This window comes from Microcaecilia unicolor, chromosome 2, assembly GCF_901765095.1.
Source record: "Microcaecilia unicolor chromosome 2, aMicUni1.1, whole genome shotgun sequence".
Taxonomy (NCBI): domain Eukaryota; kingdom Metazoa; phylum Chordata; class Amphibia; order Gymnophiona; family Siphonopidae; genus Microcaecilia; species Microcaecilia unicolor.
Genome location: NC_044032.1, coordinates 643,337,488 through 643,360,615, shown reverse-complemented (window position 1 = coordinate 643,360,615; position 23,128 = coordinate 643,337,488). Strand labels below are relative to the sequence as shown.

Here is a 23,128-nt window from a genome sequence, read left to right as displayed (position 1 = left end):
CTGCCTTTGACTCCAGCAATCATGATATACTGTTGTGGTGGTTGAAATTGGTTGGTGTTGGTGGGGTAGCGCTTCATTGACTTTCATTTCTGTTGCATAGGCAGTATTGTGTGAAAGAATCAGGAGAAGTAGAATGTTTGGAACTCCTCAGTGTACTGCAAGGTTCTGCTTTATCTGCAGTTCTCCAACATCATTTTTTTGAGACCTTCGTGTGTTCTGTCAGGTAGCCTTGAATTCAATATAGGATATATGCAAACAATATCCAGTTTGTTTTTTTTCCAGGATAGAGAAATGTATTCCTGAGAGTGTTGATTTTTTTTGTGTTTATATCCAGGAACTATTGATCATTGGATGTGAGTGGATCGTCTGAAATTGAATATGTCTAAAACCCAGGTTATGTTGTTTTCTAGTTACCCTATAACCAGTGCTCCTAAGCACGTCTGTGTTGATATTGAAATTGCTCTGGTTGCTAGCATTCGCTCACTAGGTGTCATTCTTGATTCTGCTGTAACCATGAGAGATCAAGTACATAAGATAGTGGAATTTTGATATTGAAATTGCTCTGGTTGCTAGCATTCGCTCACTAGGTGTCATTCTTGATTCTGCTTTAACAGTGAGAGATCAAGTATATAAGATGACTAGTGGAATTTTCTCCAAACTTAGACCGATCTAAATTTGATATGTCTTCAACTTTGATGCAGTTACACCGTCTGCCAATTGAACATAGAATTCAATACAAAATTTGTTAGTTTTTAAGGTTTTGATAGTGTTCCGTCAGTAATCTCCTCAAGCCTACATGTATCAACAATCTAGAGCATTACATCTGTATCTTCAAACTTATTAGATGCTCCCTCCTTTAATTTACTTCATTTTACAGAGGTTTTTAACCCAGTCCTTAGGGCACACCCAGACAGTTGTGGTTTTCAGGATATCCTTGATTGGCTGGGTATTCCCCGAGAACTTGGGTTAAAAAGAAACCCTGGTGTAGAAGATGATCTTGACAACAAAAAAACATTTCTCCTTAGTTAAAACACTAGCTTCGACTAATAATGATGAAGATTCACAGAAAACATGTCCCACTGCCCAAGACCTACCTGATTGTTTTGCCAATAAGATCCTCCAAATTAGGTCTGAACTATCTAAAGCTACTCCAACAGAGGAAAATAGTCCAACCCATAGCTCAACATTAATCGCCAGAGATCCTATAACCGAAGGACTCAAAACTGACCAAAACTAGGAATCTTTTCAACCACTAAGTTGAGGATGTAAGATCAATGCTGTTGAAATGCTCGCTCCGTGGATCAGTGCTCAAAACACCTACTCAAATCCATCCCTTTAGAAGCAGTAAATTGGTTACTCAATAATCTCGTTGAGCTGTTAAAAACTGGCTCTCTTTCTACTGATATGGGCATAATTGTTCTCACTCCACTACTGAAGGGATTTGGGCTAGACATAACATCGCCTGCAAACTACCCCTTTCTACTAAAGTATTAGGTACCTACATTACTACTACTACTATAAATCATTTCTATAGCGCTACCAGTCGTACGCAGCGCTTCACAATTCAGCATGAAGAAAAGACAGTCCCTGCTCAAAAGAGCTTACAGTCTAAATCAGGACAGACAGACAGGACCGATAAGGGTAGGACAGACAGAAGGACACATAGGGAAAGGGACTATTGAAGAGAGGAAGACAAGATAAAGGTTACGAGCAAGTGACAAGTTAGGAGTCAAAAGCAGCATCAAGGTAGGTCTTTAGCCCGGATTTGAAGGCGGCCAGGGAGGAAGCTAAACGTAACAGCTCAGGAAGCCTATTCGAGGCATAAGTTGCGGCGAGATAAAAGGAATGGAGTCTGGAGTTAGCGATGGAGGAAAAGGGTGCAATTGGGAGAGATTTGCCTAGTGAACGGAGTTCCTGGGAAGGAGTGTAAGGAGAGATGAGGGTGGAGAGGTAGTGAGGGGCTGCAGAGCGAATGCACTTATAGGTCAATAAGAGGAGCTTGAATTTTATACGGAAACGGTTAGGGAGCCAGTGAAGTGACTTCAGGAGAGGGCTGATATGGGCATAATGACTGGTGAAATATTAGTCGTGCAGCAGAATTTTGAACAAATTGAAGAGGAGAGAGGTGACTGAGTGGAAGACCTGTGAGAAGCAAGTTGCTCTAAGCGAGAGGTGATGAGAGTGTGGATGAGGGTTCTGATAGCGTGTTCAGAAAGGAAAGGGCGAATTTTGGTGATATTATAAAGGAAGAAACGACAGGTTTTAGCAATCTGTTGAATATGTGCAGAGAAGGAGAGGGAGGAGTCGAAGATGACCCCAAGGTATTAACTCCCCTCTATTAAAAACTGAACAGTGGCTTCCTATTCAATATCGTTTGCCTTTTATGATTTTGGAATTGGCTTTCCAAATCTTTCATTCAAATTCACTGTTTTCCGTTATAGATCACTCATATTGTATGACCCAACTAGGATCCTTTTGCTCCTCAGAACATCTACGTATAGTTCCTTCATGTCTCCAAATACAGCCAGGACATCCACCTTTACAATTCGTGCACCAACTTTTGTGGAATTCTATTCCACTTGATATTTGTGCTAAACTTTCTGTGTTAAAAAAAAAAATCAAGGTTATTCTTAATACCTGTTTCTTTTATTATTCATACCAGACTAGTCTAAAACAGGTGGGTGGTATGGCTGTCGACCAGCGGATGAAGACAGAGAAAGAAAGTAGTTACCTGTGTTTTTCCCTTAAAAGGGATTGTGTAGCCATAGAATTCTCATTAGAAATAACCAAGCAACAAAGAAGTGAGGCAAAATGCCACACTTGGCCAATACATATAGCAATCAGTAGACATAGACTCTGCTGACATGCAGGACTTCTAATGAGTCAGGAGATACGTGATACATCATCATGGCAATATCCATAAGAAATGTTTCCATCCGTAGAATGGACTGAAAGGAAACAACAAAGAAATTCAGTTACTATAAGGGAGGGGTTCTGGACTGGTCTTTTGGGACCAGCAGAAAACAAATTATCAGGTAAGACATAATTTTTCCTTCTTTCTCGTCCATACCAGACCAGTCTAAAACAAGTGAGATGTAGCAAAGCAGTCCTCAATAGGGTGTGAGTAAAAGATGAGATCCAAACAGTTGGAAGCATGAAGACCAAAAGTGGTGATGCAGCAGCCAGCATATGAAAAGCCAAGATGGAGCTAAGGAAGTTTCCAGAGCCTGTCTCTCAAAATGGAAGTATTAACCCCTGAGAAAGAAGAGCTGAAAAAAACCCAGCAAAATAGGCAAGCTGTTCTGGACTGGTCTGGTAGGACTAAAGAAAAGAAGATTATTAGGTAAGGTGTCATTCTTTCCTGTTCAAGCCTTCTTATCAACAGATTAATTCCTAACGTGTTTCCTGGTGGCTTTAACAACCTTGACTGCATTGCACATTGCCTGTCTGATTTTCACCACCATTCCTCCTTTTTGTCTGTAAGAGTAAACAGTATTTTCAATTTAAATAACTACTTAATGTATCCTAGGCTCTCATTGTATCTCAAACTTTTTTCCTCCCTCTATTATTTATACACATTGAAAAGCATTAGATATTGGTTTTATTTGAGGTATAGTGTATTTGAAATGTGAAATGTATGAAATCCTTTATTCCATCCCATCTTCACATTGAGTGGTCTACGTAAACCATGTACAATCAAACCTATCACAGATGAACAAGAGAAAAGGAGCTTATTCTTAGTCTGGCAGCTTTATCCTGCTCCTAAGGAATTTCTTCATTCAGAACTTGCCCATAATTAGGCTAGGTGTTGTGTATATATATTATTTAGCCCTGCCATTGCAGTGAGTGTTCTAGCTGAGTTGCATGGGTTGTAAGTACTTCTAAAAGCTAGCCAGCAAGGGTTACACATGAGATGACTGGCATTCCTTCATTCCTAGAGTTCGTGGATAGCTTCTATATAGTGTCTTCAGACCCAGCTGGCCTACAAGTAGAAAATGAGTGTGTTAAGTGAAACTGGGTTTTCTGTACATCATACGGAAATACACAGCACTGTTGTTAGGCAGCCCAAGAAGGGTCCTTCTTTGAGCTACTGGAATGTTAACAAAAAATGGGGGAGGGAAGAAAAATATCCAAAGGAATTTTGTAAACTACTTTTCTTAGTTTCTATAACTGAAAAGACAACACACTGACTTTTTTATACTCTTGAAATTAATGCGTATTGAAGACTTCTGCATTTGAAATTTTTTTGGATACCTTGGAAAAATGCAAAATTAATCTGCTTATTACAGAAGAATTAAAAGGTTAAGTTTGCCTTCAGGTCTGAATCCATAGCCTTCAGCTATTTCTTTTTAATACATCTTTTAGGTGAGCATAGGCAGCCCAGAGAAGATGGAACCCATAACAAAAGTGTCACACATTCCAAGCAGCAGGTGGGCACTAATATGCAGCCTTTGCTGTGAGAAGATTGGAGCCTGCATACAGGTAACAAATTGCATTTTACATGACTTACAAGCTTACGTTTCTGTAGTCTGATACAGTGATTAGGATTTATTTCATTCATTTTGTCCTGGTATATTTGATGTCATGAGACCAGTATTGCTTTGCTTACGTTTCTGTAGTCTGATATAGTGATTAGGATTTATTTCATTCATTTTGTCCTGGTATATTTGATGTCATGAGACCAGTATTGCTTTGCTGCAGACTTTCAAGAGAAATATAACAGTGGTGGTGGTATTGCATAAAGTTGAGTAATCTGCTGAATGAGGATCATGGAATTCTCCAAAGACATAAGACCATAAGTGTTGCCATACTGGGACAGACCGAAGGTCCATGAAGCCCAGTATCCTGTTTCCAGCAGTGGCCTTTCCAGGTCTCAAGTACCCAGCAAGATCCAAGAACAGTAAAACAGACTTTATGCTGCTTATCTTAGAAATAAGCAGTGGATATTCCCAAGTCCCATCTTAATAATGGCTTATGGACTTTTCTTTTAGGAATTTAGCCAAACTTTTTTTTAAACCCTGCTAAGCTAACGGCTTTTATCACGTTCTCTGGCAACGAATTTGAGTTTAATTACACATTAAGTGAAGAAATATTTCCTCCAATTTGTTTTAAATGTACTACTTAGTAGCTTCATTGCGCACCCCCTAGTCCTAGTATTTTTGGAAAGAGTAAACAAGCAATTCACCACTACCCATTCCACTCCACTCAGTATTTTATAGAGCTCGTAACATATCTGCCCTTAGCCGTCTCTTCTCCAAGCTGAAGAGCCCTAGCCGCTTCAGCCTTTCCTCAAGTCATCCCATCCCATTTACCATTTTCTTCACCCTTCTTTGTACCTTTTCTAATTCCACTATATCTTTTTTTGATGCGTTAGGTTCCTCTTTCCCACATGCATCACATTACAATTGCTCACATTAATCATCATCTGCCATTTGAATGTCCAGTCTTGTAAGGTCCTCTTGCAATTTTTCACAATCCTCTTGCAATTTAACAACTTTGAATAACTTTGGGTCATCAGCAAATTTAATTATCTTTATATTCTCATATTCCCTCCCAACTCCTCTTAGAGTTGTCTTTGTTATTTTTACTTTATTTCTGCTGTAGTATTAAATTGAGACCGCGTTCGCGTGATGGATGGGTGGCACTCCTGCATGTGTGGTAAATTGTGTTTCACTCTCCACAAAGCATTGTTTATACTTTTATAAATCCCAGACCGGGTAATGTGGGTCAGTGTCACACACTTGTGAGAATATAAAGCCTTCTGTCCTCAGAGAACACCTGCTTACAGGTAAGTACCTTAGCTTTACTCACCTGTAGTAAGTGTTCTCAGAGTATAGCAGGATGCATATTACCGCATTCCTTGTCATCAAGCAGATGCAGCCATTACAGATGGGTTGTGTCCATCAACCAGCAGAGGGAGATAGAGAGCACACTTTTTTCAGTGCCTCATACCAGCTTGCTCCACTGCCTCTCCTTCAGTAATCTCTATCTCCCCTAGCAGAGTGGTTGTAGCATCTTCGAGCTCCATCAAAAATCTGCCTGGAGGTGGCTCCTGGCTTGCCAGTTGTTAGCCGGGGTGTTGGAGGCTATAGCAGCTTCACTTTAAAGGCACATAGGTTCGTCCTTTCCCTGCCTCACCCATACCTCCGTGGATGTGGACACATTGCTTAGCTTTCCCTGTCCTTCCCCACCAACAGTGGATGCAGGCACATAGGTTCGCCCTTTCCCTGCCTTTCCCACTCACCTGAGCCTCCGGAGTTCTATTTACCTCTGCTTTCCTCACAGCATTAAAAAAAAAAAAAAAAAGGAACAGAGGTTTTTCCTTGGCCTTTTTCTGTTGGACCGGAGCTGTGATACTCGGTCCAGTGAGGTAAGAGTGTTTTCTGACTCCTCCGGGGTGGGCCCGTGATCGGGGCGATTTTGGCGCGAACCGCCATTTTGAATTTTACCGCCGTTTTCGGCGATGGCTGCAGAGAATGTAAAGCGCTGTTCCAAGTGTGGCAAGCGCAGATCAGCAGCGGGGCTCTGTAAATCGTGCTGTACAGACGTTAGAGCCGGCCCGAGCATGGCGAGCGATGATTCTTCGCGCTCTGAGCTGGCAGCGGACGCCATTTTGAATTTATCAGATGGCGCGACCTCCGCTGAGACGGAGAGTCCTGAGCCCGGGGGGGAGGCCTCGGCAGAGATCCGGGTGCCCAGGGTGGGTTTTTCTCCCCTGATTTTATCTTATGCATAAAGCATACATGCTTAAATGAGCTCTCCCACAAAGCCCTGCAGGGGCCTCTTCTAATGCCCCCCCGGTGGATTCTAGCCTGGGTATGCCCTCTGAGGCGTTATTCCCTGATAATTGGCAAAATATGAAGCGCAGAAGGGCTCATTCACCTTCAGAGAGTGCTGCACCTCCATTCCCCCCCCCCCCCCCCCCCCCCCCCCCCGTGTTCGGGCTGTGAGGACTCGGAGGACTCTGGCAGGCCTTCATGGTCTGAGGAGCCAGAGTCTGGTACAGAAGTGACTCAGGATCTAGACGATCCCTCCGCGGTGAGGATTTTCCACCGTGATGAGCTGCCAGCGCTTATTTCTGATACCCTGCAGGCTCTCTCTATTGAGGACCCTGACAGTGGCTCAGCCTCCTCTGTGAATCCTAGGATGGCTAGTACCAAAAAGTCTGCTCGAGCCTTTCCTTTGCATGACTCCATCCAAGAGCTTATTTCGGCTCAGTGGGCTGACCCCGAGGGACCGTTGAAAGTTTCCAGGGCTATGGGGCAATTATACCCTCTGAGTAAGGAGCATATGGCTCGCTTTGCTATGCCTAAAGTGGATGCCCTAGTCACAGCTGTGACAAAGAGAACTACCCTCCCTGTTGAAGGAGGTGTTGCCCTGAAGGATATTCAAGACCGTAGACTGGAATCAGCACTTAAACGGTCATTTGAACTTGCAGGTCTCACTATTCGGGCGTCTGCATGCAGTTGTTATGCTGTTGGAGCCTGCCTGGCTTGCTTGCAACAGGCAGTGGAACAGCCCGGTGATGGAGTGGAGCCCTTTTCAGATGTGGCTCCGCGGATGTAGTCGGCCTTGTCCTTTCTTGCTGACGCCCTTTATAATATTGTCAGAGCTTCGGCTAAACACATGGCAGTAGCAGTGGCGGCTCGCCATCTTCTTTGGCTACGGCATTGGGCGGCGGACATGGCCTCTAAGCAAAGGTTGGTGAAGTTGCCCTTTCAAGGCCTTCTCCTGTTTGGTGAGGAGTTGGAGAAAATTGTGAAGGGCCTGGGTGAGGCTAAACCCCAGCGCTTGCCCGAAGATAGGCCTCGGCCTTCCTGTAAGGGTGCGGCGGTCCACTCCTCTTACAGACCTCGCTTCCGTGAAGCTCGAAGGTACCGCCCGGGGCATTCTGCTGGGTTCACTTCTTGTGCCCGTTTTCAGCAGAGGAACTCCTTTCGCTCGGACAAACGTTCCGCAGCCGCTGGCTCAAGGCCTGGAGTTCAGGGGCGACCCTCTCAATGATGGTGCGCCGGCCCTCTCCTCGAGTCCTGTCATCGGAGGACGTCTTTCCCTCTTTGCCGAGGAGTGGGCCAACATTTCCTCAGATCAGTGGGTCTTGGACCTGATCAGAGACAGTTACAGAATAGAATTCGAAGCCCCTGTAAGAGACGTGTTTGTGGAGTCCCGATGCAGTTCTGCCGCAAAACGGGCGGCGGTAGAGGAGACTTTGCAAGGTCTGATTCAGATAGGGGCCGTGTCCCCGGTACCTCCCGCCGAACACGGCTGTGGCCGCTACTCCATCTACTTTGTGGTGCCGCGAAAAGGAGGGTCTTTTCGCCCTATTCTGGACTTAAAAGAATTAAACAAGTCCCTGAGAGTGCAGCATTTTCACATGGAAACCCTGCGCTCCGTCATTGCGGCGGTACAGCCAGGAGAGTTTCTCACGTCTCTGGACCTGAAAGAAGCTTACTTGCACATTCCAATTTGGCCCCTTCACCAGAAGTTTCTGAGGTTTGTGGTGATGGGAAAGCATTTCCAGTACCGGGCCTTGCCTTTTGGCCTCGCCACAGCTCCCTGCACCTTTTCGAAGGTTATGGTGGTAGTAGCTGCCTTTCTAAGACGAGAGGGTATTCAGGTTCACCTGTACCTGGACGACTGGCTCATTCGAGCAAACTCTGCTACAGAGAGTCAGCATGTCACAGCCAGAGTGGTCTCAGTACTTCAGTCTCTGGGCTGGGTCTTCAATTTGGCCAAAAGTCACCTGACCCCCCTCGCAGTCTCTAGAATATTTGGGGGCCAGGTTCGACACAGCCTCGGGGTATGTGTACCTACCCGAGCAAAGACGACGCAAGCTTCTGATTAGCTCCAAGAATATTGCCTCCTCCCTCAAAACACCCAGGGAGAATCTGCTACAGTACAAGGAGAAAAAATCCACAGACAGAATCCCCCTTGTAGTGACATACAATCCAGAGCTGGAAAAACTGAGGAAAATCATAAGAGATCTACAACCTATACTCCAGGAGGATGAATTACTGAAAGAAATATTCCCATCCCCATTAGTACTGGCCTTCCGACAGCCACCCAACTTAAAACACAAGCTAATCAGAAGTAAACTTCCATCACAGACTGAAAAGGAACAGAAGGGCACACTTTCCTGTAATTTATCCAGTTGCAAACTATGCCAAAATATTTCACAGGACCCCAAAGTCATCCACAAAGGAAAGATATTCAACATAAAGGGATCTTTCACTTGCTCATCTTCCAATGTGGTATATATCATTCAGTGTAAAAAATGTAACGAAGGATGCTATATTGGAGAAACAGGCCAGATGCTTAAGACAAGATTCAATTTACATAGACATCACATGAACAATACAGCCAGTAGGGCCCCCACCCTGGTGGGACAGCACTTCACAGAACCAGGACACTGTACCAGTGATTTCACAGTGAGAATACTGAAAGGTAACTTTAAAACCATACAAGAACGTAAGACCTTTGAAGTCAGAATGATTGAATATTTTAACACCCAACAGAAAGGACTTAACAAGGATCTGGGGTTCCTAGCCCATTATAAACCATAAAGCTGTATGTCTCTGTTGATCACCCCACCCCTCACCTATCCACACCCATCCTGTTAGAATATCAATGATATGCTTTAATGTCCCCATGCATACCTCCTACCCACCCCCATCCTCCCACCCTGTCATAGTAATGCTTGAATGTTTTCACTTATATACACTGTCAGCTAGCACATTTGCTTATTTCCGATCTGACGAAGAAGGGCAACCTTTGAAAGCTAATCAAGAAATGTATTAAGTTATGTCCAATAAAAAAGGTATCATCTTATTTTCTTTTCCATGTTTTATTTTGTTTGATTTCTATTGATAACCTTAAGAGTGGACTAACACGGCTACCACACTACTCTTCGTGGGCTGAAACTGGAGCACTCTCTCTTCAAGAGATTTGTAGTGCAGCAACATGGGCTTCTAAGCTCTCTTTTGCCCGACATTACAGGCTGGATGTGGCTGCCAGGAGGGACGCACATTTTGGAGCGCAAGTGCTGGCGCATGGTGTGGCTTGTTCCCGCCCTATCTAGGGATTGCTTTGATACATCCCATCTGTAATGGCTGCATCTGCTTGATGACAAGGAAGGGAAATTAGGTTCTTACCGTGATAATTTTCTTTCCTTTAGTCATAGCAGATGCAGCCATGATCCCTCCCTGTCTGATTGCTATCTGCTGTAAATCTATTTCAGGTTTTGTTCATGTTTCCTGGAGATTCCGTCCTTGGGAGAAAGTCTGAAAACAATCTTCAGGATTCTTGTTCAATTAAAGGAGGATGACTTAATTCCCTCCAGTTTCATGTTTTGGAGGATGAGTTTATTCCCTCCATTCTGAGTTAATGCCCTTTGTTGTAGGGCCATCGTTCGCTGTGAGGAAAGCTCATGTTATTCCCATTGCGGTTTGCCATACTGCTTTGGAAACTTCAATTACTGAAGGAGAGGCAGTGGAGCAAGCTGGTATGAGGCACTGAAAAAAGTGTGCTCTCTATCTCCCTCTGCTGGTTGATGGACACAACCCATCTGTAATGGCTGCATCTGCTATGACTAAAGGAAAGAAAATTATCACGGTAAGAACCTAATTTTCCCTTTCCTCCCATCTACCCTAGGAGTTGTCTTTTCAAAGCTTTAGACATAAACTGCTGGTCCCATGCAACTTGAGGCAGGAAGGCATGCATGCATGAGCAATCAGGGCTGCCAAAAGCTTCTGAAAGATCTAGAATTCTGGGCATCATCTGCTCCGGGGTTCTGTCAGTGATGTGACCCCCGCCCCCCCCCCCCCCCCTTAGGTGGTCATATATGTCTTGCTGTCCTTGGAGAACATCTATTACAAGTGAGTAACTTTTCTTTCTATGTACTTAATTTTTACATACATACGTGGTTATGAAAGTTTTACTAAAACTTTACTTGCTGTGGTTATCTGCTGGTTTTCTCACAAAGCAATATCTTGTGGTAATAATTGCACATTGTAAACAGCCCTAACCTTAGTATTCATTCTCTCTGAAGAGAAAGTCTCAAGCAACTAAAGCCCGATTCAACGCAACGGAGTGGAGGAGTGGCCTAGTGGTTAGGGTGGTGGACTTTGGTCCTGGGGAACTGAGGAACTGAGTTCGATTCCCGGCACAGGCAGCTCCTTGTGACTCTGGGCAAGTCACTTAACCCTCCATTGCCCGCCGCATTGAGCCTGCCATGAGTGGGAAAGTGCGGGGTACAAATGTAACAAAAAAACCCCAAAAACTCCTCGCTACGATTCCCAAATACGTCTGTAACACGAGTATCTATTCTACCATAATACCACTTTGTATTTGTTCTTTACTGGCTGGCGTACGCCTACGGTATTATGTAAGCCACATTGAGCCTGCAAATAGGTGGGGGAAATGTGGGATACACATGTAACAAATAAATAAACTCGCATGTCAGTTTAATAAGCATTTTTCTGACCTTCAGCAGTTGATTTATGGTAGACTAGTAAAAAAGGCCCGTTTCTGACACAAATGAAACGGGCGCTAGCAAGGTTTTCCTCGGAGTGTGTATGTTTGGGAGAGTGTATGTGAGAGTGACTGTTTGAGAGTCAGAGTGAAAGTGTGAGTGTGTGAGAGAGAGAGTGTGTTTGTGAGAGAGTGTGTGTGTGAGAATGAGAGTGTGTGCAAGTGTGTATGTGAGACACAGTGTGATAGAGAGTGTGTGTGTGTGCCCATCCATGCTCCTCTGTCCCCTGCCCCCTCCATTCATCCCTATCCAGCATTTTCCCTCTCTGCCTGAGGCCTGCCCTGCAATCCATATCCATCCATGCCCATCTGTCCCCTCCATTCATCCCTATCCAGCAATTCCCCTCTCCCTGAGTCCTGCCCTTCCAATCCATGCCCATCCATGCTCATCTGTCACCTGGCCCCTCCATTTTTCCCTATCCAGCATTTCCCCTCTCTGCCTGAGGCCTGCTCTGCAATCCATATCCATCCATGCCCATCTGTCCCCTCCATTCATCCCTATCCAGCAATTCCCCTCTCCCTGAGTCCTGCCCTTCCAATCCATGCCCATCCATGCTCCTCTGTCACCTGGCCCCTCCATTTTTCCCTATCCAGCATTTCCCCTCTCTGCCTGAGGCCTGCTCTGCAATCCATATCCATCCATGCCCATCTGTCCCCTCCATTCATCCCTATCCAGCAATTCCCTTCTCCCTGAGTCCTGCCCTTCCAATCCATGCCCATCCATGCTCATCTGTCACCTGGCCCCTCCATTTTTCCGTATCCAGCATTTCCCCTCTCTGCCTGAGGCCTGTCCTGCAATCCATATCCATCCATGGCCATCTGTCTCCTCCATTCATCCCTATCCAGCAATTCCCCTCTCCCTGAGTCCTGCCCTTCCAATCCATGCTCCTCTGTCACCTGGCCCCTCCATTCATCCCTATCCAGCAATTCCCCTCTCTGCCTGAGGCCTGCCCTGCAATCCATATGCATCCATGGCCATCTGTGCCCTCCATTCATCCCTATCCAGCAATTCCCCTCTCCCTGAGTCCTGCCCTTCCAATCCATGCCTATCCATGCTCATCTGTCACCTGGCCCCTCCATTTTTCCCTATCCAGCATTTCCCCTCTCTGCCTGAGGCCTGCCCTGCAATCCATATGCATCCATGGCCATCTGTGCCCTCCATTCATCCCTATCCAGCAATTCCCCTCTCCCTGAGTCCTGCCCTTCCAATCCATGCTCCTCTGTCACCTGGCCCCTCCATTCATCCCTATCCAGCAATTCCCCTCTCTGCCTGAGGCCTGCCCTGCAATCCATATGCATCCATGGCCATCTGTGCCCTCCATTCATCCCTATCCAGCAATTCCCCTCTCCCTGAGTCCTGCCCTTCCAATCCATGCCCATCCATGCTCATCTGTCACCTGGCCCCTCCATTTTTCCCTATCCAGCATTTCCCCTCTCTGCCTGAGGCCTGCCCTGCAATCCATATCCATCCATGGCCATCTGTCCCCTCCATTCATTCTTATCCAGCAATTCCCGTCTCCCTGAGTCCTGCCCTTCGAATCCATGCCCATCCATGCTCATCTGTCACCTGGCCCCTCCATTTTTCCCTATCCAGCAATTGCCCTCTCTCCCTGAGGCCTGCCCTGCAATCCATTTCCATCCATGCCCATCTGTCCCCTCTATTCATCCCTATCCAGCAATTTCCCTCTCTCCCTGAGTCCTGCCCTCCCAATCCATGCCCATCCATGCTCCTCTGTCCCCTGCCCCCTCCATTCATCCCTTTCCAGCAATTGCCCTCTCTTCCTGAGCCCTGCCATCCCAATCCATGCCCATCCATGCTCCTCTGTCCCCTGCCGCCTCCATTCATCCTTTTGCAGCAAGTCCCCTGTCTCCCTTTCATGACCCCCCTTGCATCCATGCTCCTCTCTCTCCCATGTTCCAGCCTGGGCCGCCCTCTTCTTTCCCCCCCCCCCCCCCCCCTTCGCATCCATGCTGTCGTTTCTCCCCTGCCCTGCCGCTCCCATTGTTGTTCTTTTAGTGGCCACCCTCTTCTCTCCCCCCAACATGGTTGTTTTTTTTTTTTTTTTCTTGTTTTTAAATTTACCTCCGTGCCGGTTCCGGCAGCGAAGCGTCAGGGAAGGAGGCGGCGCTCCCGACGTCTAGGTTTCCCTTCGCTGTGTTCCGCCTTCTTCTGACGTCAAGGATGACGTTAAAAGAAGGCGGAACACAGCGAAGGGAAGGCTAGACGTCGAGAGCGCCGCCTCCTTCCCTGACGCTTCGCTGCCGAGCGTTGCGATTGGTTGAGTGTCATTGCTCCGCCCTCGACGTCATCACGTTTGACGCGTGGGCGGGGCAGACACAATGCGATCTCACCCCCTTCACTTTAGAATGTTGGCTAATAGAGGCTTCATTAGAACGTTGGAGGTGCGTTTTATATAGAGAGATATTTAGAGGTTTTAGAAAGAAGGGAATGTTTTGCTGATTTGCACAGCTTTCACCAAGTCAGTGCAAGAAACTTCCTTAAATGAATTTGCTTTAATTTTTTTAAATTAAGTGTTCCAATAACAGATTTGGAATCTGTTTTTCCTTGTAGTTCACCTTGTTTCAGTATGGGGCTTGAAACTGGGACTGAAATGCTGGATTAAAATCAGGGCAGTGTTAAATAATACTCTGAGGGATTCCTGATTGGCCAGATTGTCTGCTAACCAGATTTTAAAATCTCCTTCTCTGCTATACTTTTAATAACCATTCTCTCCCATTTTTTACTTGCTGTTTTATGGTAGTGTTCAGTGAAAAACTGTCGAACGGCCTTCCACGTGACCTGTGCTTTTGACCGAGGTCTGGAAATGAAGACCATCTTGACTGAAAGCGATGAGGTTAAATTTAAATCCTATTGTTCAAAGCACAGTTCTTGCAGCAAACTGGATGATGATCCCCTCAGTGAGTGTGCCAGTGATGAGCGTGGGTCACCAGAAGATTCTCTGCACTCTCATAAGGACTCCTTTGCAGACATAGATCAGAATCAGCAGGAGGCCCAGCGGGTCAGCCTGCGCAAGCAGAAATTACAGCAGCTGGAAGATGAATTCTACAGCTTTGTAGATGTCTCTGAGGTGAGCCAAGCTCTGTGTCTCTCTGAAGAAATGGTAGAGTTCCTGTACCAGTATTGGAAGCTGAAAAGAAAAGCCAACTTCAACAAGCCTTTAATCACACCGAAGAAAGATGAGGAGGACAATCTAGCAAAGCGGGAGCAAGATGTTCTGATACGGAGGCTGCAATTATTCACACATCTACGTCAGGACCTGGAGAGGGTAAGCTTTCTGAAAAGAGTGAGACTGGGGAGGATGAGCTTCTAGCACAGTTGTTTTTAGCCTTTCTTCTGTTAACACACCTGACAGACTATGTTCATGAATGTAACATACCGAACACTAAAATTCACAGCTGAACAAAGTACACCTACATATTTCATTGTTTAACTGTAAATTTAAGATGAATTTGCCTATCCCATATCAAAAAGCTATACACAACAGATCAGTCCCAGATTTCTCACTTGTCATATAGCAAAACAAATATATTGAAATTCTAGAGTCACCTTAGTAACAGCAACACCAACACCAAATCCCTCCACTGCCAAATACTGCGAAGCAAAACAAAAACCTACAGATATGCTACTTTGAGTCTATGGACAGCAGACCTGCGGCATTTTTAGTTGGGGCTGGAAGCAGCAGTTGTTGGGGATAGTGGGGAAGCAGAAATAGGGACCAGTTAACAGGAATTTTCAAGAATCTGAGACTCCAGATTGCTGGTGTTCCTAGCTTGCATAGAGAAACCACATATGGAATTCTTAGCTAGCCTCTATAAAACACATGTGATGTCTTATACCTTGTTACTTGCATCTCATAGACTTGGGGGGGGGGGGGCTGGAGGGAGAAGCATATGTTGCTCCTGTCAGAGTGAAGGGAGAAGGAGATTGAGATGTATTAGACCCTGGGGGGGAGGGGGGAGAGGGAGCTATAAATGTGCTGGACCAGGGGGAACGGGAAGATATTGGGTGAAGAATTGACTGAAGAGTCTTGGTGAGTGGCGGAAAAAGATTTTAATATTATATTGATCAAAAGGTATGCAATAGAACTATATAAAGAATTTGGTGCAGTATGCATAATGGTTTAAAAGAAACACACTCTTTTATCGGCAGCCAATGCAATATCATCATATATTCAGAAACACTAGTAAATCTATTTAATTTAAAAATTAGTCTTGTTGCAGTTTTTTGAACTAACTGTAACTTATACAAATATTTAGAACAAATTCCCATATATAGCACATTACAATAAGGGGAAGATAGGGACACTGAGGGCAGATGCTGAACATGGTGGGGGGAGATAGGGACAGGAACACTGAGGAAAGTTGCTGGACAGAGAGAAGATGGATGGCAGACATGGAGAGAGAAGAAATATCAAGACAGGAGACCCTAGAGAGGCAGAAAAAGCAGAAGAGACCAACCAAATTGAATGTAAAAATAAAATGCTCAGACTACAAAGGTAGAAAAAATATTTTATTTTGAGTTTATCAGTTGGACCATGTCAACCTTGGAAAATGTGTGTGATATATTTCATTTCTGTTTCTCTTGAAACCTTGAGGTTTTTTGCCTTCATATCTCCTATGACTAATCTGTGGTTCCTGGTTTCATATTTGTTGCGAGTCTGTCTGTGTTTTGCACATGTGAGCAAGGTGCGTTATTAGAGATTTGTAGCAGTCTCATTTATTCTGCTTTCTCACTAGATGGTGTATTGGTATTTTAGGCACAGTGTAATATTTACGGTGCTGCCTTTTCAAGGCTAAGGTTGTGGCATTTTGAGTCTGTAAGTTGGTGCTGTTAGGTTGTGGTAAGGTTCTGTGTGTGTGTTTGTGCTTAATGTTTTGTCATAACATCAAACAGAGTTTATGAAATAATTATAGAATGTACATATATGTGTCACTTTCTTCTTCGATGGCAACTCTAGTGTGGAAAGTTGTAGAGGGGCATTGTGAGAGAAGGTTGCAACAGTAGGTGTGGCAGGGGACTTTGGGTGGGGCACAAGAGGGACATAGATTAGGGCATGTCAGGTTTTTTTTTTCTCTGTCAAAATGTTGACAGCCCTACCCACCACAAGTCCGTGGTGGGCACTGAATAGAAGCAGAAGAAAAGCAGAACAGCTGCACGTCAAGCCACAGCCTCCTCTTCTACCACTTGGTATGGAATGTAAAACTTGAACCATGTGTTCAATTTTTGCATTTACCGCTAGAGAGGCAGGAGGAGAAGGATGTGGTCTAATGCACAGCTACTCTTCCCATTGCCCCACCAGCCACAGCCTAAAGCCTCTCTCCATTGCCAGGTAGGCTGTAGGAGGATGGGCGAATGTGAGAATAGTTGCCTCCCATCTGTTTCTTCCCTGCTAATGTGTTTAACTTGCTATGCATCATCTTGTGCATGTTATGAATGTGCAGTTTATAAATGTGCTTAAATGAATAAAAAGTCCTTGTCACCTGCAGCAGATGAATCCAGGAACTGGTGGGTTATGTCTGTCTACCAGCAGATGGAGATAGAGATAAACAAAACTGAAGGCAGTGATGCCAGATGGCCAGCCCCTTTCTCAGTCAGTATATCTCTATCTCCAGCAGGTGGTGGATAGCTTCTCTCCAGCTCCTGGATCCAAGGCTCCTGAGGGGCTGGCCAGTTTGAGCTTGGGGTGTCTGACTGAGGGTGTCAGCTTTGGGAACATACCCAGTCTCTGGGCCCCTGCTTCACCCCATATTCCTTCTTTTTCCGAGGACAAGCAGGCTGCTTGTTTTCACGATTGGGGTGACGTCCACGGCAGCCCCCAGGAACAGAAATATTCCTAGCAACAAAAGGTTTGCTAGAGCCTTCGAGTGCGCGGGCGCAGCCATCTTCCTGCCCGTCGTGCGAGAGTCCCGCTTAGTTCTTTCTTTTACGCAGTTAGAGAGTGACTGCTTGCGGTCTCTCTCCGTTAGCCCCGAAAGAGCCTTCGCTATTTTTCGTGTTTTTGGTCTTTTGTTTTAATTGTTCCCCTTAAAATTTATTTTTAAAAAAAAACCCCTTTCTTTCTTAGTTTTTGGGTCCATTAAGTTTACTTTCGCTTCCGTTGCGGCCCTCTTATGCCGCGTGTACGCGGGTTCTCCTTTTTGTATCCTTTTTGTCGGCACAATCATGAATTTTGATCTTGCCACCGCTATTTTTTTGTCCATGTCATCGAGGACTCCCAGTGGCTTCAAGAAGTGTACTCGGTGCAACCGGATTATCTCAGGTACCGACGCGTGGTGTCTAAAGTGCCTTGGGCCCGACCATCGCCCAGACAGATGTAAGTTGTGTCTTAGCTTAAAAAAGCGGACACAGGCGTTGAGACAAGCTCAGCGGGATCGACTTTTTGGAGCTTCATCTGGTTCTTCGGCGTCGACATTGGCACCGGAGATGGCATCGACTTTGGAAGCGCAGATAATGGCTATCCGGGGACCACACGCTGGGAGCAGTGAGCCATCGAGTGGGTCTCCACCTGTCTCGAAGACTCCTGCTGTGCAGGCCCACTGGGACCAACCACTCTCGGACCCGACCCCGAGGAGGCTTGTGGATTCCATGTTCTCGTCGGTACAGAGGAGTATCGATGACGTGCATCGAGTGAAGGCGAAGAAGCATCATCATCGGTCTCCTGAGCATGATACCGGGAGCTCCGGGGCGTCGAAGGATTAGGCACCCGTGAAGTGCTGACGCCAGGAGGATCGCTCACCCTCCATTCAGGAGGTTTCGGTGCATCAGTCTTCGGGCAGCCTAGTACCGCCTCCTCGACCTCAACAGATTCTAGACCCGATTCCTGCACTGACCCCACAGCCTTGCTTGACAGCGACTCTGGACGAGCGCATCCGAGCCATTCTTCCAGGTCTGCTGGAGGGGTTGCTGTGTCAGCCTGTTCCGGTGCCGGGGGTGCTTGCGCCCTCAGTACCGTCGATGAAAGCGGCAGCTGGCTTGAGGCTTGTGGTGAGGTCCCCGACGCTGGGTACCGCCTGCGGCATTGGCGTCGGCTGCCACCCAGGTCCGACTCCCTGTCAACATCGCTGGAGGGAGCTTCATCGCGTTAGAGAACTCTTGTCCGATACTAAGGAGGATGCTTCGTGGGATGAAGGAGAAGATAATCAGTCAGAACAAATTCAGTATTGCTAGAGCAAAAAAAGTAACCTAATACCAAGAGAAGCTCTAGCAGCAAAATATTCAGTGCTAAATTGGAAAAGTGGAGAAAAAAGCCCTCAGAAACCGTAGCTAAACTACCTATGGTTTAGCACGTGGGTATATATTTTTCACATTGATTCATAACACACGTGACGATTCTATCATTGGGCACAAAAAAACTCCACTTACACAGGCTCAAAATTGTATGCCTTAAATAGCTAATGAAAAATGAGTCATCCTTCACGTTTCCTTTATGCAGTCACTTTCTCAGGCGACTTAAATCAAAATCAGCATAACAAAAGAACTTGCACTTAGCTTAGAATTAAGTACTCATCATTGTCCGTTCTACGGGGACCCGTTTCACCTAGAAACTGGGCTTTATCAGGAACGGAGTACTTTAAAGTTGTGCTGAAGTTGAAATGGAAGCTCTAGAATTTTCAAAATGGCGCCCAATGATAGAATCGTCAAGTGTGTTATAAATCAATTTAGCACTGATTATTTTGCTGCTAGAGCTTCTCTTGGCATGAAGGAGAAGATACCAGGTATTTCTCTTCCGAGGAGTCTTGTGGTCTTCCTTCTGATCCCACTCCTTCGCCAGAAAGAAAGCTTTCTCCAGAGCGTCTTTCTTTCTCTTCATTTGTCCGGGAAATGTCTGTGGCTATTCCCTTCCCTGTGGTATCTGAGGATGAGCCCAGGACTGAGATTCTCGAGTTCCTTGACTATCCTTCGCCACCTAAGGAATCATCCACTGTTCCTTTGCACAATGTCCTGAAAGAGACACTTCTAGGGAACTGGATGAAGCCAAAAGAGCTGAGTCCCAATATCGGATCCACGGAGAAGCTGAGTTGATGAAGTTGCAGTTACCTCACGACTCTGTGGTTGTGGATTCCGCTCTCAAGAGAGCCAGGAGTTCTAGAGATTTTGCCTCGGCGCCCCCGGGACGGGAATCTAGAACCCTGGACTCTTTTGGGAGGAAGGCCTATCAGTCCTCTATGCTTGTGTCCAAGATTCAGTCATACCAGCTCTACATGAGCATCCACATACAGAACAATGTGAAGCAACTGGCGCGGACTTGGTTGACAAGCTCCCTCCGGGGCAGGCCAAACCTTTTCAGGAGGTGGTCAGGGAGCTGAAGTTGTCGTAAATTTCTGTCCAGGGGTGCTTATTTTATTTTTGTTACATTTGTACCCCACGCTTTCCCACTCATGGCAGACTCAATGCGGCTTACATGGGGCAATGGAGGGTTAAGTGACTTGCCCAGAGTCACAAGGAGCTTATGACTCTTTTGATGTTGCATCCAGAATCGCTGCCCAAGCTATAGTGATGCGCAGACTCTCATGGCTGCGTACCTCTGACCCGGATAATCGAGTCCAGCAGCGGATCGCGGATGTCCCTTGCTGGGGGGATAATATTTTTGGTGAGAAAGTCAAGCAGGTGGTCGATCAGCTCCACCAGCGGGAAAACGCTATGGACAATCTCTCCCACCGGGCGCCTACAGCTTCTACCTCATCAGGTAGACGATTCTTCTGGGGAAGGAGGAATGCTCCCTATGCCTACAGTAAGAGTAGGTACAATCCTCCTTCCCGACAGCCTTCTCAGTCTCAGCCCCAGCGTGCTCATTCTCGTCAACAGCGTGCGCCCAGACAGGCCCCTGCAGCTCCCCAGCAAAAGCAAGGGACGGGCTTTTGACTGGCTCCAGATGAGCATAGCCGCTATAACCGTGTCTGTGCCGGGCGATCTGCCGATCGGAGGGAGGTTAAAATTTTTTCATCAAAGGTGGCCTCTCATAACCTCCAACCGGTGGGTTCTCCAAATAGTCCAGCTTGGATACTCCCTCAATTTGATCTCCACACCTCCAAATTGCCCACCGGGAGCTCAGTCCTTCAGCTTCCAGCACAGGCAGGTACTTGCAGAGGAACTCTCCGCCCTTCTCAGCGCCAATGCGGTCGAGCCCGTTCCACCTGGGCAGGAAGAGCTGGGATTCTATTCCAGGTACTTTCTTGTGCAAAAGAAAACAGGGGGGATGCGTCCCATCCTAGACCTAAGGGCCCTGAACAAATTCCTAATCCAAGAAAAATTCATGATGCTTTCCCTGGGCACCCTTCTTCCCATGATTCAGGAAAACGATTGGCTATGCTCTCTGGACTTAAAGGATGCTTATACTCAAATCCCGGTACTTCCAGCTCACAGGAGGTATCTTCGATTTCGTCTGGGAGCGCAGCACTTCCAGTATTGTGTGCTGCCCTTTGGTCTCGCGTCTGCGCCACAAAATGCCTGGCAGTAGTTGCAGCGTCGCTACGCAGACTGGGAGTGCATGTGTTACCTTATCTCGACGATTGGCTGGTGAAGAACACCTCAGAGGCAGGAGCTCTACAGTCCATGCAGATGACGGTTCAACTGCTGGAGCTACTTGGGTTTCTTATAAATTACCCCAAGTCCCATCGTCTCCCTGTTCAAAGGCTGGAATTTATTGGAGCTCTGCTGGATTCACAGACGGCTCTGGCCTATCTCCCCAAGACAAGAGCAGACAATCTTCTGTCTCTAGTTTCCATGGCCAGAGTGTCTCAGCGGATCACAGCTCGGCAGATGTTGAGGCTTCTAGGCCATATGGCCTCCACAGTTCATGTGACACCCATGGCCCGTCTTCATACGAGATCTGCTCAATGGACCCTAGCTTCCCAGTGGTATCAGGCTGCCGGGAATCTAGAGGATGTAATCCAGCTGTCCACCGAATTTCACAATTTTCTTCAGTGGTGGACAGTTCGGTCCAATCTGACCTTGGAACGACCTTTTCAAATTCCTCAGCCTCAAAAAGTGCTGACAACGGATGCATACCTCCTAGGGTGGGGAGCTCATGTAGATGGGCTTCACACTCAAGGAGTTTGGTCCCTCCAGGAAAGAGGTCTTCAGATCAGTCTCCTGGAGTTGCGAGCGGTCTGGAACGCTCTAAAGGCTTTCAGAGATTGGCTGTCCTATCAAATTATCCAAATTCAGACAGACAATCAGGTTGCAATGTACTACATCAACAAGCAGGGGGGCACCGGATTTTGCCCCCTGTGTCGGGAAGCCCTCAGGATGTGGCAGTGGGCTCGTCGTTAGCAGCATGTTTCTCCAGGTCACATACCTGGCAGGTGTAAACAGTCTGGCCACCAAGTTGAGCAGGATAATGCAACCTCACGAGTGGTCACTGAACATGGGTGTAGTCCGCAAGATCTTCCGAGGGGGTGCCCCACGATCGGTGGATCTTTTTGCCACTCAGATCAATCACAAGGTCCCTCAGTTCTGTTCCAGACTTCAGGCCCACGACAGACTAGCGTCGGATGCCTTTCTCCTTCATTGGGGGAAGGACCTTCTGTACGCATATCCTCCCATACCTCTGGTGGGGAAGACTTTGCTGAAACTCAAGCAAGACGGCGGAACCATGATTCTGATTGCTCCCTTTTGGCCGGGTCAGATTTGGTTCCCTCTTCTTCTGGAGTTGTCCTCTGAAGAACCGTGGAGATTGGACTGTTTTCCAACCCTCATTACTCAGAACGAGGGGGCACTTCTGCATCCCAGCCTCCAGTCTCTGGCTCTCACGGCCTGGATGTTGAGAGCGTAGACTTCGCCTTCATGGGTCTCTCTGAGGGTGTCTCCCGAGTCTTGCTTCCAGGAAAGATTCTACGAAGAGGTGTTACTCTTTTAAATGGAGGAGGTTTGCCGTCTGGTGTGACAGGAAGGCCCTAGATCCTCTTTCTTGTCCTACACAGACCCTGCTTGAATACCTTTTACACTTGTCAGAGTCTGGTCTCAAGACCAACTCCATAAGAGTCCATCTTAGTGCGATTAGTTCTTTTCATTATCGTGTAGAGGGTAAGCCTATCTCTGGACCGCCTTTAGTTGTTCGCTTCATGAGAGATTTGCTTTTGTCAAAGCCACCTGTCAAACCTCCACCAGTTTCATGGGATCTCAACGTCGTTCTCACCCAGCTGATGAAACCTCCTTTTGAGGCACTGAATTTCTGCCATCTGAAATACTTGACCTGGAAGATCATTTTCTTGGTGGCTGTTACTTCAGCTCGTAGTCAGTGAGCTTCAAGCCTTAGTAGTGCATGCTCATTACCACAAATTTCATCATAACAGAGTAGTCCTCCGCACACACACTAAGTTCTTGCCGAAGGTGGTGTCTGAGTTCCATCTAAACCAGTCGATTGTCTTGCTAACATTTTTCCCCCGTCCTCATACCCGCCCTGCTGAGCATCAGTTGCACACCTTAGGCTGCAAGAGAACATTGGCCTTCTACGTGGAGCGGACAAGCCCCTTCAGACAGTCCGGCCAAATGTTTGTTTCTTTTGATCCCAACAGAAGGAGAGTGGCTGTCTGGAAACGCACCATATCCAATTGACTAGCAGATTGTATTTCCGTC

At 46.6% G+C, this 23,128-nt stretch overlaps 1 protein-coding gene across 2 annotated transcripts in view; it reads left to right on the top strand.

The window, feature by feature from the left end:
- The window catches only part of JADE1 (jade family PHD finger 1), a 348,115-nt gene that overhangs the window by 243,768 nt on the left and 81,219 nt on the right, over positions 1-23,128 (top strand). For both annotated transcript variants that reach the window (XM_030191739.1, XM_030191738.1), the window contains 2 exons: positions 4,366-4,482; positions 14,292-14,816. In XM_030191739.1, coding sequence (XP_030047599.1) covers positions 4,366-4,482; positions 14,292-14,816 — 642 coding nt within the window. The remainder of the gene's footprint in view (positions 1-4,365; positions 4,483-14,291; positions 14,817-23,128) is intronic.